Source organism: Typopeltis vanoorti, chromosome 18 (genome assembly GCF_054136105.1).
Source record: "Typopeltis vanoorti isolate ZY-2024b chromosome 18, IOZ_Tvanoo_1.0, whole genome shotgun sequence".
Classification (NCBI taxonomy): domain Eukaryota; kingdom Metazoa; phylum Arthropoda; class Arachnida; order Uropygi; family Thelyphonidae; genus Typopeltis; species Typopeltis vanoorti.
In genome coordinates this window covers 22,489,790-22,505,294 of record NC_143566.1, presented here as the reverse complement: position 1 = coordinate 22,505,294, position 15,505 = coordinate 22,489,790, and the positions used below count along the sequence as shown (strand labels likewise).

Genomic DNA, 15,505 nt, shown 5'->3' with positions numbered 1-15,505 from the left:
TTATTTCCCTTTTTATATATGGGTACTATGAGAGCTCTACTCCAATCATCAGGAATTCGTCCCTCTGTCCAGGCTTTCTGAACTATTCAGTGCAGCCACTGTAAGACTCTTATACCACCATACTTCAGCATTTCTGGTCGAATATCATCTACTCCTGCTGCCTTTCCATATTTCAAGCCTTTGATGGCTTTTTCTACTTCAAGTATGGATATGTAGTCCTGACTACATGCCTGGTCAGTGTTTTTTACCACTGTGCTGTCATCACTGCTTGTTTCATTTAGCAGTTTTTCAAAGTAATTACTCCATACTTCAAGGATATCTTTATCTCCCATTTTCATGTCACCTTTATAATCTCTAACTCCTTTTACAGCACACTTTCCTCCATTCCTAAGCTTGTTTAACAACCTCCAGAATATTTTGCCACCTTCTTGATATTTATTTTCTATATTCTTGCCAAAGTCCTCTCATGACTTTTGTTTAGCTAGTTTTACACAGTGTTTAGCATTCTTGCATTTGTCTCTAAATTCTCTAAGCGCACAAGCTGACTTATTTGACAGGAACTTTTGATATGCTTCCTTCTTTTCCTTCACTGCCTCTTTAACTTCCTGTTTCCACCAGGGAGTTCTGATTTTTTTATCCTTACAGACAACCTCATCACATACCTCTCTGGCAGAATCAATCAATGTTTTCTTCAGAGTTTGCCACTGAATCTCCAAGGTTTGATTCCTGTTCTGAAACTCTTTCATTTTTTTTTCAATAATCTTTGTGTATTTTAGCCTACAGTTCACATCTGAGAGCTGCTAAACTTTTATTCGCTTTAAAACATTCTTACATGTTTTTCTTTTCAATATGAAATTCAATTTTATCTTGCTCAAGACTAAATAGTGATCACTTCCAATTTCAAATCCTCTGTACACTCTGGTGTCCTGCACCAGGTAGAAAACATCACTATCAACAATAACATAGCCAATGAGACTTTTCTTATTCCTAGCCCCTTCTCTCCATGTAAATTTGTGCACATTTTTATGTTGGAACATGGTGTTAGTAATAACCAGTCCATGTCCTGAGCAGAAATCCAACAGATATTTGCCATTATTATTAGCTTTGCTCTTTTCTCCAAATTTTCCCAAGATATTTTTATATGTCTCACAATCATTTCCTACTCTGCTATTTAGATCCCCAACAAGGACCAACTTTTCCTTTTTCATTGTGTCAGTTGCTTTTTCTAAAATGTCAAAAAATTACTCCACTTCTACCTTAGTAGAACCTTCTGTGGGACCATAGGCACAAGTAAGTCTCATTGTCCAGTTCCCCATTCTCATATTTGAACACATTACTCTACTTGAGACTGCCTGCCATTCAAGAAGATTAGTCTCATATTTTGTGTTGAATACTATGGCTACTCCTTCTTTTCCTTGATTGTCATTGCCTGAATATAACATTTTGTATTTATTGCTCAGAAAGATCTCACCAGTTTTGTTCTTTTTTGTTTCAGTCACCCCTATTATGTCGATCTGGTACTTATCTAATTCCTCAGCTAGCTCCATTTCTTTGCCATTCAGGCTTCTTACGTTGATAGTACCGATCTTTAATTCTGGTGATATTGAGTTGGGGTTTGTTTTCAGATTTGTTCCAGTAGCTGACTTTTCGCTGTTTGCCCTGGTTCCCTGGCGAAAACAATGGGGGCCTTGTTTAACCGGGCAACGCCCCAGCCAGCATGAAATTTTGTCATGTTGTACTATCATTTTTTTTTTATTTTGGTTTAACCAATAAGAATACAATTTGGTCGGCTAAATCCCAAATTGCCAGCCCATCCTCGTTCGTTCAGTATCCAAGTAGATACCCCACAGGGTGCACCACGAGAAGGTGAGGATTGGACATTAAGTCAGAAGCCCTGGTCAGTTCTCCGCATTCCTTTAAAGGCTATGTGGAGGTCTCCTCTCAGTTATACAGCTTTGACCCTTAAGCACCCCGAGGTACAAGGTAGAGATAAAAATTTAATTGACATGTTAAGTTCAATAAAAATTTTCCAACAATACTTACTTTTATTAAAGAAAAATATAAATGACTGTAAATTTAGACATCTCCCATATTTATTAAAATTTTTTGAACAAAATCAAGAAATGCTTTGCTATGATTTAAAAGAATTTATCCGTGAAATAGAATTAGTTGAGGAAGAAATAAATTTAAGACTTAAAGATTTTAATAAAACTGAAATGATTGTATCTTTTATGAATAATCCATTTCAAGAAAACTTTAACATCACCGAAATTTCAAATAAAATTAGTTGGGCTGTTTGATATAAACCAAGCTGAAGTAGAACTTGAGATAATAAATATTCAGAATAGTTTACATTTAAAATCAATAAACAATGAAGTCATTTGGAAGAATGCACATGAAAAATTCCCAATAGTAACTGATATTGCGTGAAAAATTCTGTCGTGTTTTGGATCGACATACTTGTCAGAATCTGCTTTTTCAAATATGACCATCATAAAAAATCAATTAAGAAACCAATTTACAAATGATCATTTGTCTGATTATTGTCTGCAATTGGTCACTTCTTCATATCAACTTGACTATGAAAATATTGCAAGGACTAAACAATGCCAAATTTCCCACATTAACTCCCCCCCCCATCAACCAGCATTTCCTGTAACTTGTGAGTTTGTAATCAATCTGTTGTTTTTTCTAACTTTGGTTTTCCAAAATACAGAAATAAATATTTTGTTCCAATATATTAGTTTTTTTTTTTTGTTGTATTAAAATAATTAAAAGTGATAAATAAATTTTTAAATACACAAATAAAGTTTTTAGTTGTGTATTTTTTTTAGTTGTTTATTTGTGCATAATCAGATATCAGGTTGGGGGAAAGTGATCTATATAAAAGAGTATATCGCCGAATAACTTATATATAAGATAGTAGATCCCCGAATAACTTATATATAAGAGAGTAGATCCCGGAATAACTTTTTATAGAAAAGAAGCTCGCGTAGTAAAATAGGTTGAACTCTACTGACATATGAAAACAACTAATGAACCAGCCTAAAATACTACAGAATTCCAAAGCACATTCCTCATATTCAGAGATCAAATATTTACATGTTATTTACACATTTTATTTCCAAACTGGTTGCTCCATGTGTTTTACACAGATTCTCCTTTTAAAATGCTAAATTTATGTTTCTCTTTTTACTAAAGTAAATTTTAATACTACAAATGATAGCTTTCTGTTCAAGTATACTTTTTACATCACTCTTATCGTCTATTCAAATCCATCTCTACATTATATCAGCTGATTGGATATCCTAAATGTATGTTAATACATTACTTTATAACAAAAATTATATATGATGTTGATATGATGATATTCAGCCTGGTGAAAGCCTCTCCCATATGCAGGAAGGGTAACTTCATTGCATAGAACACACTGCACATTGGAAACATCACGGAAGTGTGTATCTATTTGTATGTAGAAATATGTGAATGAATGAATGACAATCACAAACATCCATGCCAATGGCAGGAGAGCAGATATGCTAATCACTCAGCCAACTAGGCTGGCATTATATTACTTTCATTCAAAATACAATTTGAGGTTAGAGATATAAGAGGTGTCTCCATAAAACATAAGGTCTGCTGATAAATTATTAGTATTCACAAAAATAGAACTTCATGAAACTTAGGTTCGTGCAGATCAATAAATTCCCAAAATTATAAATAGCTCATTCTTATGAGCAAGGAGTGACCAAAATCGTTTAATTTAATAAACTGCACTAATGAGTTTAAACTTGGATGTTCAAAGCAGTCAATATCTGTAAAGCAAAAGGTCAGAATTCCATGAAGAAATCTGTTGCATTTGATTGGTTCAAAAGCTCAAGGCTGTCAACGCCACCTCTCAAAGGCCAATTCTTATTTCTACAAACACCCTTAGTTGATTCGAGACACTGCATTAAGTGACTGAAAGTAATCTGGCTATCAGCACTCAGATTGTTGGCTGAGTATAGAACTGCTTAGGAAATTGTGCAACATCTTCGCCAGCCTGAAAACGTCACTAAAAGCCAATGAAAATCCACACAGCCACCAGATGCAGCTTAGCATATGGCACTGGATAAGGAAATTTATTTGCTAATCTCATTCTCTGTACACAAAAAGTGAGTCTATTTTATTAATCATCGAACCAACAATTAATGGACTTGGTCCACTTTGGTCGTGTTCTTACGTTATTTCTTCATTCCTCAACTTCAATATATCTTCTTTAACCTCTTAAATCTACCATGAAACTATATAAATTAAGATTTATATAACTTCATGACTGCTTTATCACATGTATCTCTGGCTGAACCCTGTCTCATTCTGTCTTCAAATTATTTCACTTGAAATCATTTGAAGACAGAATGAATCAATGGTAAGTGGTTACCATTGATTCATTTTAAAACTTTCATAAAATTTTTAGATTATTTCTCTTCTTCCATTCTCCAAACACACATGTATGGGATTAATTTCCTACTGCTTTCCAATGTTACTGTTTTTTTTTTTTTTTAAGGTCTCCAACAACAACTAGCTAGTCACTTATGTCAGATATCCTCTCTATCAATGTGAAAAATTATCTACTTACCACAACATTCTTTGAAACCCAAAGCACAACTAAGTATCACTGCTCAATTTCACATTTTGAAATCTGCTCACACTATAGATGAGGATTTTGTTCAACTCAGAAACAATTCCAGTTGGTATGGCATTTGATCGTGTTGTTGTCATCATACTTTACTAAACAGTTAAATCGACACAGAACAAATAGCCAGCTAAGTCCCAAATTACCAGTCTCCTGCCATAATTTAAGGTATCCAGTAACTGGAGTATCCCAATATGAATAAGAATTAACCACTTTGGATCATAAATCAGTTCTCATTACCTTGAAGGGAAATGCCAAATCTAAATTAAGAAGTACTAACTGAAAGCATTTTATTTTAACTTACAGGTAAGAAGTTAAGATGAGATATCTTAGTTTCTTATCTTATATTGCAGATTTCAAAAATATCACATTGTAAGGAAAGAACAAAAATAATATTCAGAGGTCATTCCAACAAAAGTATCTAATTTTATAACATTTAAGTTTTTTTTTTAAAAACATTACAGACATGGAATTGTCAACACACAAACTTACTTCATCTTCGGCAGCCGCCAGTTCCTTCTTTAATTCTTCAATGCGTCCTCGTAGCTTTTTCACCTCAGCTTCGTACTGTTCAGAACGGCGAAGGGCATGTGCTAATTCAGTTGATTTATCTTGCAAAACCTTTTTTAATTTGCTATGGGCATGCTTCAAATCTGCTAGTTCCTAATAATAAATAAATAAATAAATTTGTTAAAACTTGAAGAGAAAATTCTTTTGCTAACTTATCAGCCAAGTTAATTAACAGCAGCAACTATTAAAATAAGGTAGGGGTATGAAGGAATGATAAATCAATAACAGGAATCATTTTTTGACTGTGGGCTATGACTTTAAATTAAAGGTACCAAGAAATTATATACTTGGTTTAATCCTTTATCCAGTGTAAGCAAACAAGTTTGTGCCTGAACTATTTTCAGGACTGGGGCAACTCATACAGGGTGTTCGGGATAAATTTGACAGTTTCGTAAGGAAAAAGAAAATCTTCTTTGTATCTATTAAATTTAATGAATTGACAAAAAAACATTACAGGCAGAGTTAATTACAATACTATCAACAAGATTTACTCAAAATAACCACCATTAGCATCGATCACAGCTTCAATTCTGCTTCGGAACCTCGAACAAGCTGATGCTACAGTCTCCCTGGGAAGGGCCGCAAAAACTGTTTTAATTTTATCCATTAACTGGGCTTTTGTATTACTGGAAGTGCGATTGGTGTCTTTTTCAACTGCGCCCCATACAAAATAATCCATGGGGTTAAGGTCTGGGGAGTTTGGAGGCCAAACATTTGGACTGGTGAAGTCGTAGAAATTTTCGGACAACCATTTTTGACTTTTCCCAGAGGTGTGGCAAGGGGCCGAATCCTGCTGCCATACATACGGCCTACCATTGGCTACCCTTGTTATCCAGGGCTTGACTACAGTTAGCAACTCCACGAACAAAGCCCGAATTCCAATGCCAGGGTTCTTCAACACCTGTTCCTGCAGATTTGCGAGGAATTCTGCTGTACGAACGCAATCAGATCGTCTGCTAGGGATCTTTCTTCTTGCTACATCCTCGTAGTCACCATTGCAAGTCTCTAGTTCATGCCTGATTGTTTTTACTGTATTCAGGGAGCATTGGGCAGCAGTCGTAATATCCTTATTTTGATGGCGGGCACGAATCATCATGATACAAGTTATTCTCTTCCATGATTCAGGTGGGTTCCAGCTATCCATCCTTTCTGACATCTTGTATATGAATGAAGAAGGGTCCAAACTTTTAAATGAAGAGAAGTGTGTGTTAATACATGTAACTTACGGAAAAATATAATTAATTATAAATATGTCAAATTTATCCCGAACACCCTGTATATAGAAGCTTAGAACTTCACATCACTTGTCTTAGTATCCCATAATGCAAGGTACATATCCTTACAGGTATGTATAATGCTATGCATTACAGGAAGTCACTATCCAGACCGGTTTTGACCTTTATTGAGGTCTCATCAGTGGGAGCCACACCCAGAGGTGATACCAAGGTTGAAGTAATGCAGGTCATATTTTCATATACGAGTTGCCAAAAGGTGTCACACTTTATTAAAACACTACGTGCTTTGCATTATGGGATATTAAGGCAAGTGATCTGAAGTTATAAGTTTCTATATACGAGTTGCCCCAGTCCTGAAAATAGTTCAGGTGCAAAATTGTTTGCTTACACTTGGATAAAGGATTAAACCAAGCATATAATTTCTTGGTATCTTTAATTTATTGTAAAACCAAGTGGAAAAACTTCCAACATCTTATCTCTATTCCAGAGTATTTTAATAATAAGGTGTGACACCTTTTGTCAACTCGTATATGAAAATATGACTTCTGCATTACTTCAACCTTGGTATCACCTCTGGGTCTGCTCCTACTCGTGAGACCTCAATAAAGGTCGAAACTGATCTGGGTAGTGAATCTTCCCATAATGCATAGCATTATTCATGTCTGTAAGGATATGTGTTTTGCATTATGGGATACTAAGACAAGTGATGTGAAGTTATAAGCTTCTATATACACATAGACATAGTACACATATGAAGTGATATTAAATCTAATATCAAAACTGGGAATGTTTATTCAATAAACATCTCAGTTTATTAATCTCAGCACATTACCTTATGCAGATGATGTTCTACTCTTAAATAATTCCAACGCAAGTACTCAGAATTTTTTCTTAACAAAATTGAATAATTGTTATAAATTTGGCATGAAAATGAGTAATCATAAGATGAAAACTATGAAAATGGAACTCATCAACTTCATTTTCTATGAAAGTAACATATTTACAATTATGAGGGTGTGCAAAAGTTGTAATAATCACCATGAAGGAATTGAGATACACATTATTCAAAATATTCCCCACAAAGTGTTATATACTTGTTTCAACACTGTTGCATCATTTGCAATCCTCAGAGAAAGTCTTTCCATTGTTTTACTAACCAGTCCTCAGCTGCAGATATGACTTCATCATATGCAGTCAATTTTGTTCCTTTAAATTTGGGAATCGGAAATAGTCAGATGGGGCCAGATCTGGTGAATAGGGTGGGTGAGGCAGACACTGAAAGCCTAAGTTGTATATTGTCTGTTAGGGTTTTCATGGGCAGTATGAGCAGCTGCATTGTCCTGCAAAAGCAACATGCCTCTACTTAGATGAAAAGCCAAACGGCTATTTTTCTGGCGAGGTTGATAAGTTAAGGGGATAAAAATCCCTTATTGTTTTTCAGCCAGTAAGCGAAAGTAAGATCGAAAACTACGATCTGAACGTTTCATGCCGACGAACTGTCGGCGGATCCAAGCGTAAGTGACCACTTGGTAGTGCCACACCAAGGCAACTCGTTGCAAAGGTGGAGCAAGATCCCTCACTATTCTTGATATTTTCTCATAATGTAAAAACACACAGCTCCTAGGAGATGTAGTACTGCTTTACATTATGAGGTAATTACATTACCTCATAATGTAAAGCAGTATTATTTACCTCATAATGAGCATTATTTACCTCATAAAGCAGCAGTAATTACCTCATAATGAGGTAATGTAATTACATTACCTCATAATGTAAAGCAGTACTACATCTCCTAGGAGCTGTGTGTTTTTACATTATGAGAAAATATCAAGAATAGTGAGGGATCTTGCTCCACCTTTGCAACGAGTTGCCTTGGTGTGGCACTACCAAGTGGTCACTTACGCTTGGATCCGCCGACAGTTCGTCGGCATGAAACGTTCAGATCGTAGTTTTCGATCTTACTTTCGCTTACTGGCTGAAAAACAATAAGGGATTTTTATCCCCTTAACTTATGCCTCTACTTAGTTTCCCACAGCGTTTTTCCTTCAGTACTTCTTTCAGAGCTATTGAATAAACTGGTACTGTAACAGTTTCACCTTTTTTGAGGTACCTGGTAAGGATTACACCACCCATATCCCAAAAGACAATGGCAAGAACCTTTCCTGCTGACTTTTGAGTTAGGAATTTCTTTGGCTATGGAGAACCTTTGTATCTCCACTCCATTGACTGTTGTGGCCTCTGAGTCATAGTGATGAAGCCATGTTTCATCAACAGTCACAATATGAGCCAAAAAATTGCACCTGATTTCTCAAAATCTCTTGAGATGACAGCACACATTCTCTCTTTTGGTCAGCATTCAAACATTCAGGGATCCACTTCACTGAGAGCTTCTGCATGTTCATAATGGTGGATTGGTGGATAATGACCCCAACTCATTCCCTGGATATCTCCAGAGTCTTTGCAATGTTTTTGACTGGTATTCGTCTATCATCAAGGCATGCACTGCATCGATGTTTTCAGGTTTAATCTGTAGAAGGTCTTCCTGACCTGGGGGCATCTGTTGGATATGCTGGGGCACAGTCAACTAAAGTCTCACATAAAGTTTGGTGAATCTTGGTTGTGGACTTTTCGTGCAGCACAAAAAACTTGATGACGGCCCACATCTCTGCATCTTCGAATTTCTTCAAAACCTCAGACACGTGTTCTTATATATTCTAAAAGAAAAAGAACAAATTATAACAATTAGTACAATTTGATCAAACATGGGGTTAAAGGGTTTTATGATATGTTCTTTCTTGTGGTTATATCAGATGCTTTAATATTATTTTTGTTCTAGGTGTTTATCAGAACTTTTCAGCTTCCCCCCCCCATACTTGTTCTAAATATATTGCAAGTATTTATAGTGAAGATGAAATATTAAATATTGAAATAAACAAGAGAATAAGAAAAGGTGATATAGTGAAAAGCCAGTTAAATAAATTTATGTCCAATAAGAACAGAAATTAGCCTAAACTGAAACACAATAGAGAAGACAGTGTTTTAATCTATTTCAACTTAATCATCTAAGAGTTTGTTTAGAAATAAAGCAGGTGTTGATCAAAGATTATCACTAATAGATGATTGATGCCACAATAGCAAAAAAAGTCTCAGAGGAAGACCAAGATCTGAGTGGACTGATGCAATTAGAAGCACATCAAAAAGTTAAAATATAAGATCTTGCATGCAGTTAACCTGACAAATAAGACCAACTTGTAGGAAAATTATTGATAGAAATTAGTAATGATGTAAACTTAATTATGTAGTACTATCAACTGCTTTCTGTATATCTCTTGAGGATACATATCAGAAATTTGATGAAGTGATAAAAGTATTAATTTTATTTCATCTCAATAAATATGATCGATATAAAAAAGGTTTATTTTTGGACTAAATTATAGCCCTAACTGGAGTAGGAGATTAAAGTACAAGGATACTTAGTTTGTTTTCAGTATTTATGGAGGATTTAATGCTTTTAGGCATTGAAGAGACTAAAAAGGCAACTTGATACATTACACATGCACTCATTTGTCAGTAACTTTTAGATGCACTTAATACTGAACCTTTCTGGCTCTATTAATCAAATAAGAAAAGGCATGACAGAAGTATGGGAGAACATAATCCATACCTTGTTTTTTTCGTGCAGTTCCATTTGTAAGGCTTTAACATCAGAATCAGAGGCCAGGGTCATTTGTTTGGTCTTTCTTTCCAGTCTTTCCTCTAAATCTTCAATCTGAGTTCTCAGTTTTTTGTTCTCTCGTTCCAAAGCCAATTTTTCAGTCTCTAATCTTTCACGACGTCCCCACTCAGATGCATTCTCAGCTTGTAGTCTCTCCAACTAAATGAATGGTATGTAGAATAACTAGCAAGGAACTTTATCTTTTTTTTTTTTTTTAATACAAATTTCCAAAACATAGTTAAAAGAAGCATGAAAACAAATTTTAACACTATATTACCATTTTTAGCTAATTAAGCACTCATTATTTTGTTAAAATTATGCTATGCTACCTCACATAAGAATAATAACTACTGATTTATAGCAATGATCTAAGAACATTGCCAGAAATCATAGAACTATTTATAGATGTATTTTTGGGTAGAGCAATAGCTAATATAGACGACGTTAAAATTTTACAGGATGATTTGGATAGACTGGCAGTCTGAGAAAAGGAGAATGGATATCAATTTAATGTGGCAAAGTGTATGGTGATGCATTTTGGGATGAAAAGATTACCAGCTGTGTACCACATTGATGTAACTGTATTCAAGGAAATTGATGAAGCCAGGGGGAAGTGTTTGAGGATAGGGAGTTAAAGTTTAGAGGGCATATTGCAAAAGTAACTAAAGCAGCTCATTCGATTACTGGGTTACTGAAGAATACTCTGATAAGCAGGTTATTATACCTGTTAATAGAGCCTTGGTAAGATCCATGTTGAATACTGTGTACAAATCTGGTGTCACTTGGGATGAGGATCCAAAGGCAAGTGACCAAGATGGTAGAAGATCTATGGAATGAACCTTATGAGAACAGGTTGAAGATTTATGGGTTACAGAAATTGGTGGAAAAGGGGTGATATGATTGAGACGTACAAATTACTGAAGGGTTTACATTAATACAGAGGAAATTTTTCAGAACAGTCCAGTGTGTGGGCGAACTAGGGGCCATGCTTGGAACTGAGCTAGAGTGTAGTTAGCAAGTGTGTTAAAACTAGATTTTTTTTTGTTTAGAGAATGGTGAATGAGTGGAATAGATTGCCAGAGTCTGTTGTGGGTGCCATGACTGAATGAATTCAAAGCAAAGTATGATAGATACTGTGCAAATGTTGGATGGTGGTTGGCATGATGTTTAGGGCCTCTCTTGATGAGTAAGGATTCCATGGAGTAGCCCATAATAATAATTACCAAAAGCAAAAGGATCATTCTACTTTTTAAATTACTATAAACTACAGAAAATGTTTCAGTTAAATAAATTATTAGTAAAAATTTTGTACACAAATGAAAAATTTTGAACCACATATCCACCATTAAAATTTCAATTACATTGTTTAAGAGGATACAAACAAAAATAACTCTGGATGTTTCATGGCTGACTTTTCAACTTTTGCACATTTTCAAAAACATTGAGAAATACAAAATGACTGAAATAATTTGGACAAACTATAGAATAAGCAGGACTAGCAAGGTCATTGTGAAAGATATGTTAATGACTTCTAATTGAATGGCACACATTTTCTTTTCTGTATATACCCACTGTAACACAACAAACAGGCAGGTACAGTATAAAAATAAACACCTACTACATCGCTATTGGTACAAATTTGAGCATTTGTTTAAAGAGAGTAATGAGGCCTTACTTCACTGACCAAACTTGAATCAGAACAACTGCCTATCAATTCTATATTTTAATCCTTTATCCAAGTGTAAGCAAACAAAGTTTGCACCTGAAGTATTTTCAGAACTGGGGCAATTCGTTAAAGTTGGAATTAAGTTCTGATCACTTAATTGATACTTGCCTTAGTATCTCCCATAATGCAATATACCAATTATATATTTGGTTTAGTTTTGGTTTGGTTTTATATATTTGGCCCTTCCCTTAATGCATCATTTTACATGTCTGCAAGGAGATGTGCTTTGCATTATGGGAGATACTAAGGCAAGTGATCAGAACTTATTCCACCTTTACCACGAGTTGCCCCAGTCCTGAAAATACTTCAGGAGCAAACTTTGTTTGCTTACATTTGGATAAAGGATTAAACCAAATATATAATTGGCAGCATAACCAAGTGAAAAAACTTCCAACATCTTTCTCTAAATCCAGAGTAATTTAATAATAAGGTGAGACACCTTTCGGAACTCATATAGGTAAATATGACCTTTCCATTGCTTCCACCTTAGTACCACCACCTCTGGGTCCGGCTCCCATTGATGAGACGTCAATAAAGGTCAAAAATGGTATGGGTAGTGGCCCTTCCCTTAATGCATAGCATTATACATGTCTGCAAGGAGATGTGCTTTGCATTATGGAAGATACTAAGGAAAGTGATCAGAACTTATTCCACCTTTACAAGTTGCCCCAGTCCTGAAAATACTTCAGGCACAAACTTTGTTTGCTTACACTTGGATAAAGGATTAAACCAAATATATAATTGGTAGCATAGCCAAGTGAAAAAACTTCCAAGAACAACTGCCTATCTTTATCTAAAATATGGGAAAGTCTTATGAGAATAAAATATTATTTTTTTAAATACAGTGGTATATCGCTAATCCAAACTAATAAAAACCATGTTCATTGGGATTAGCAAAATTTCAAGAGACAACAGTAACTGCCTTTAAGACAAAAATAATCAGATTCTAATGGTACATAAATTTAATTCAGTAAATAAATGAAGTAACTGACAGAAAAAAAAATTACTGTACTGTAATGTAAAACTTAAAAAATAATACAGCACACAAGTTTATTTTAGTGAAAAAATTAGTTTGTATGTACTTGTATTATGGAGGATTCTGATTTAATAAAATTGCATAGTTCAGTACATAACTTAATTTGCGTAAAAAAATATCACTTCCTTGTACACAACACAAAAAAAGTTTCACAAAATTACACCCAAAAAAAGTTTTTTTATTTCTTTGTGGAAAAGTCATTGATTTTTTTTTTCTTATTGGAAGCAAAAGAAAATCAGCGACTCTCGGAGCTGCATTAGCAATAATTTTTTTTTTGGAATGGTGTATCATTCTGCTTATCCCATTCTATACGCACATTAAAACTGTCAACTGCCTCTTCATTTTACTCTTTTTTTCTTCGAGTTCTTTATCGTCATCATCATCTTCTAATTCATTCTGTAGCATCATATTTATAATTCAGCATCTGATTTGATTTCGAATTCACTTTCGGTTCTACTTGTAATCCATTTCATAACATCCATTTGCGAAATTTCAACATCTGGATTTATATTTTTAACCAAATTAAGCACGTTTTGAATTTCCTCTTTTTGTGTATCACCGTAGTTATCTTGGTAAATTCTAGAAGGCCACAGTTTTTTTTTTTTTTTTTTTTTTTTTTTTTTTTTTTTTTTTTCCCATGACGCTCAAATCGCTTCAGGTTCAACGGCTTCCCAAGCAGCCTTCAAATTTATATTTTTTTATTGATGTGGTAACGTCATAATTTTGGGAAATTACATTTAAAAACAGGTCTTTATGATAGAAAATAAGGGGATATAACATCCTTTGTTGTTTTATAGCCAGTAAGCAAAACTAAAGATCGATAACTACGATCTATATAAGTTTCATGCCGAAAAACTATCGGCGAAGGCAATTCGAAGTAAAGGTGGAGCAAGCTCCCTCACTATTCTTGATATTTTCTTATAATGTAAAACACAGCTCCTAGGAGATGTAATTACTGTTTTACATTATGAGGAGAGGTCACTACCCAGACCAGTTTCAACCTTTTTTGAGGTCTCATCAGTGAGTAGGTAGACCTGGAAGATATCAAAGCTTAGTGAAAAGAACTTACATACCTTCACTATACGAATGCCATAAAGGTGTAATTATAGTGAAGGCATGGGTAGTGGCCCATGGGTATTGGCTGTCTCACTACCCAGACCGGTTTCAACCTCAAAAAAGGTTGAAACCGGTCTGGGTAGTGACCTCTCCTCATAATGTAAAACAGTAATACATCTCCTAGGAGCTGTGTTTTACATTATGAGAAAATATCAAGAATAGTGAGGGAGCTTGCTCCACCTTTACTTCGAATTGCCTTCGCCGATAGTTTTTCGGCATGAAACTTATATAGATCGTAGTTATCGATCTTTAGTTTTGCTTACTGGCTATAAAACAACAAAGGATGTTATATCCCCTTATTTTCTATATTAAGGTGCCAGAAAACTAACCTTTTGGTTTTTTATCTTTACTAGGTCTTTATGATATTTTAATTTAATGGATTGTATTATGTACTGATCCATTGGTTGCAACAATGGAGTACAGTTTGGAAGCAAAAACATAGCCGTAAAATTTCCATCCTCACTAATCAATTCATCTGCCAGAGGATGTCCATGACAGTTATCCAATAATAAGTGTTTTCTGTTCTAAATTCTGGGATTTTAAATAAGTTTTAACAGATGGTGCGAAATCGTTGTGAAACCACACCAGTTTGAAAAAAGTTCGACATCCATCCATCCTTTATGTTGACTTCAGTACAAAACTGAAAGGCAGCAGTTCTTAAATGGTCTTGGGTTTTTTGATTTTCCAGTCATAAGTATCTTTAATTTATGTTTTCCTGAGGCGTATGCACAAGGCATGATCGTGAGACGCTCTTTGGACATTTTTTGACCGGGCGCTGAGGCTTCATTTCTGTGAGCTAGAGTTTTCTCTGGTTACGACCTCGAGCAAAGGCCACATTTGTCCGCATGATAAATTTGATCATCTGTTAAATTTAATTCAAGAATTTTTTCTAAAAAAGCTTTTTGAAATGGTTCTATGGCGGAAATGTCACTAGACAGTTTTTCCCCTGATATTGATAGATACGGAATACCATGGCGTGTCTTAAATTTTTCTAGCCAACCATCACTTTCTTTGAATTTCTGATCTGGATAAATTTGCGAATGGAAATGCTTAGCTTTCTGCTTTAAAATGTCTCTGGAGATGTGAGTATGACGACTTCTTTCTTAAAGAAACCATGTGTAAACAGCAGAAATTAGAATCAAGTAAAGAAAAATCACTTGTTTTCAGAGTTTGTCTCTTAAGGACCAAGCAAGGCTTGGTCCTTCTGTGGTTGAAACATAAGTTAAAATCCTGTCTTTTTTTTTTTATGTCACTGATTGTAGATTTGCCGACATTGTATTCAGTAGCAAGTTAGCTGCTTCACCCTTTTCTAGATGGCGAATTATTTTAGACTTATCCGACAAGACTTGGAGCCATTTTAACAAAATAAAATTCAGTGTTAAAAAGAGTAAAATAAAAAATGATGTTAATGAAAAACTGGAAAAAAAAAAAA

At 34.8% G+C, this 15,505-nt stretch overlaps 1 protein-coding gene across 5 annotated transcripts in view; it reads right to left on the bottom strand.

The window, feature by feature from the left end:
- Window positions 1–15,505, bottom strand: part of LOC150096537 (coiled-coil domain-containing protein 102A-like) — a 404,861-nt gene that overhangs the window by 65,681 nt on the left and 323,675 nt on the right. For all 5 annotated transcript variants that reach the window (XM_090407898.1, XM_090407899.1, XM_090407900.1 and 2 more), the window contains exons 5-6: window positions 10,145–10,354; window positions 5,168–5,338 (exon numbers count right to left, since the gene is read on the bottom strand). In XM_090407898.1, coding sequence (XP_090264024.1) covers window positions 5,168–5,338; window positions 10,145–10,354 — 381 coding nt within the window. The remainder of the gene's footprint in view (window positions 1–5,167; window positions 5,339–10,144; window positions 10,355–15,505) is intronic.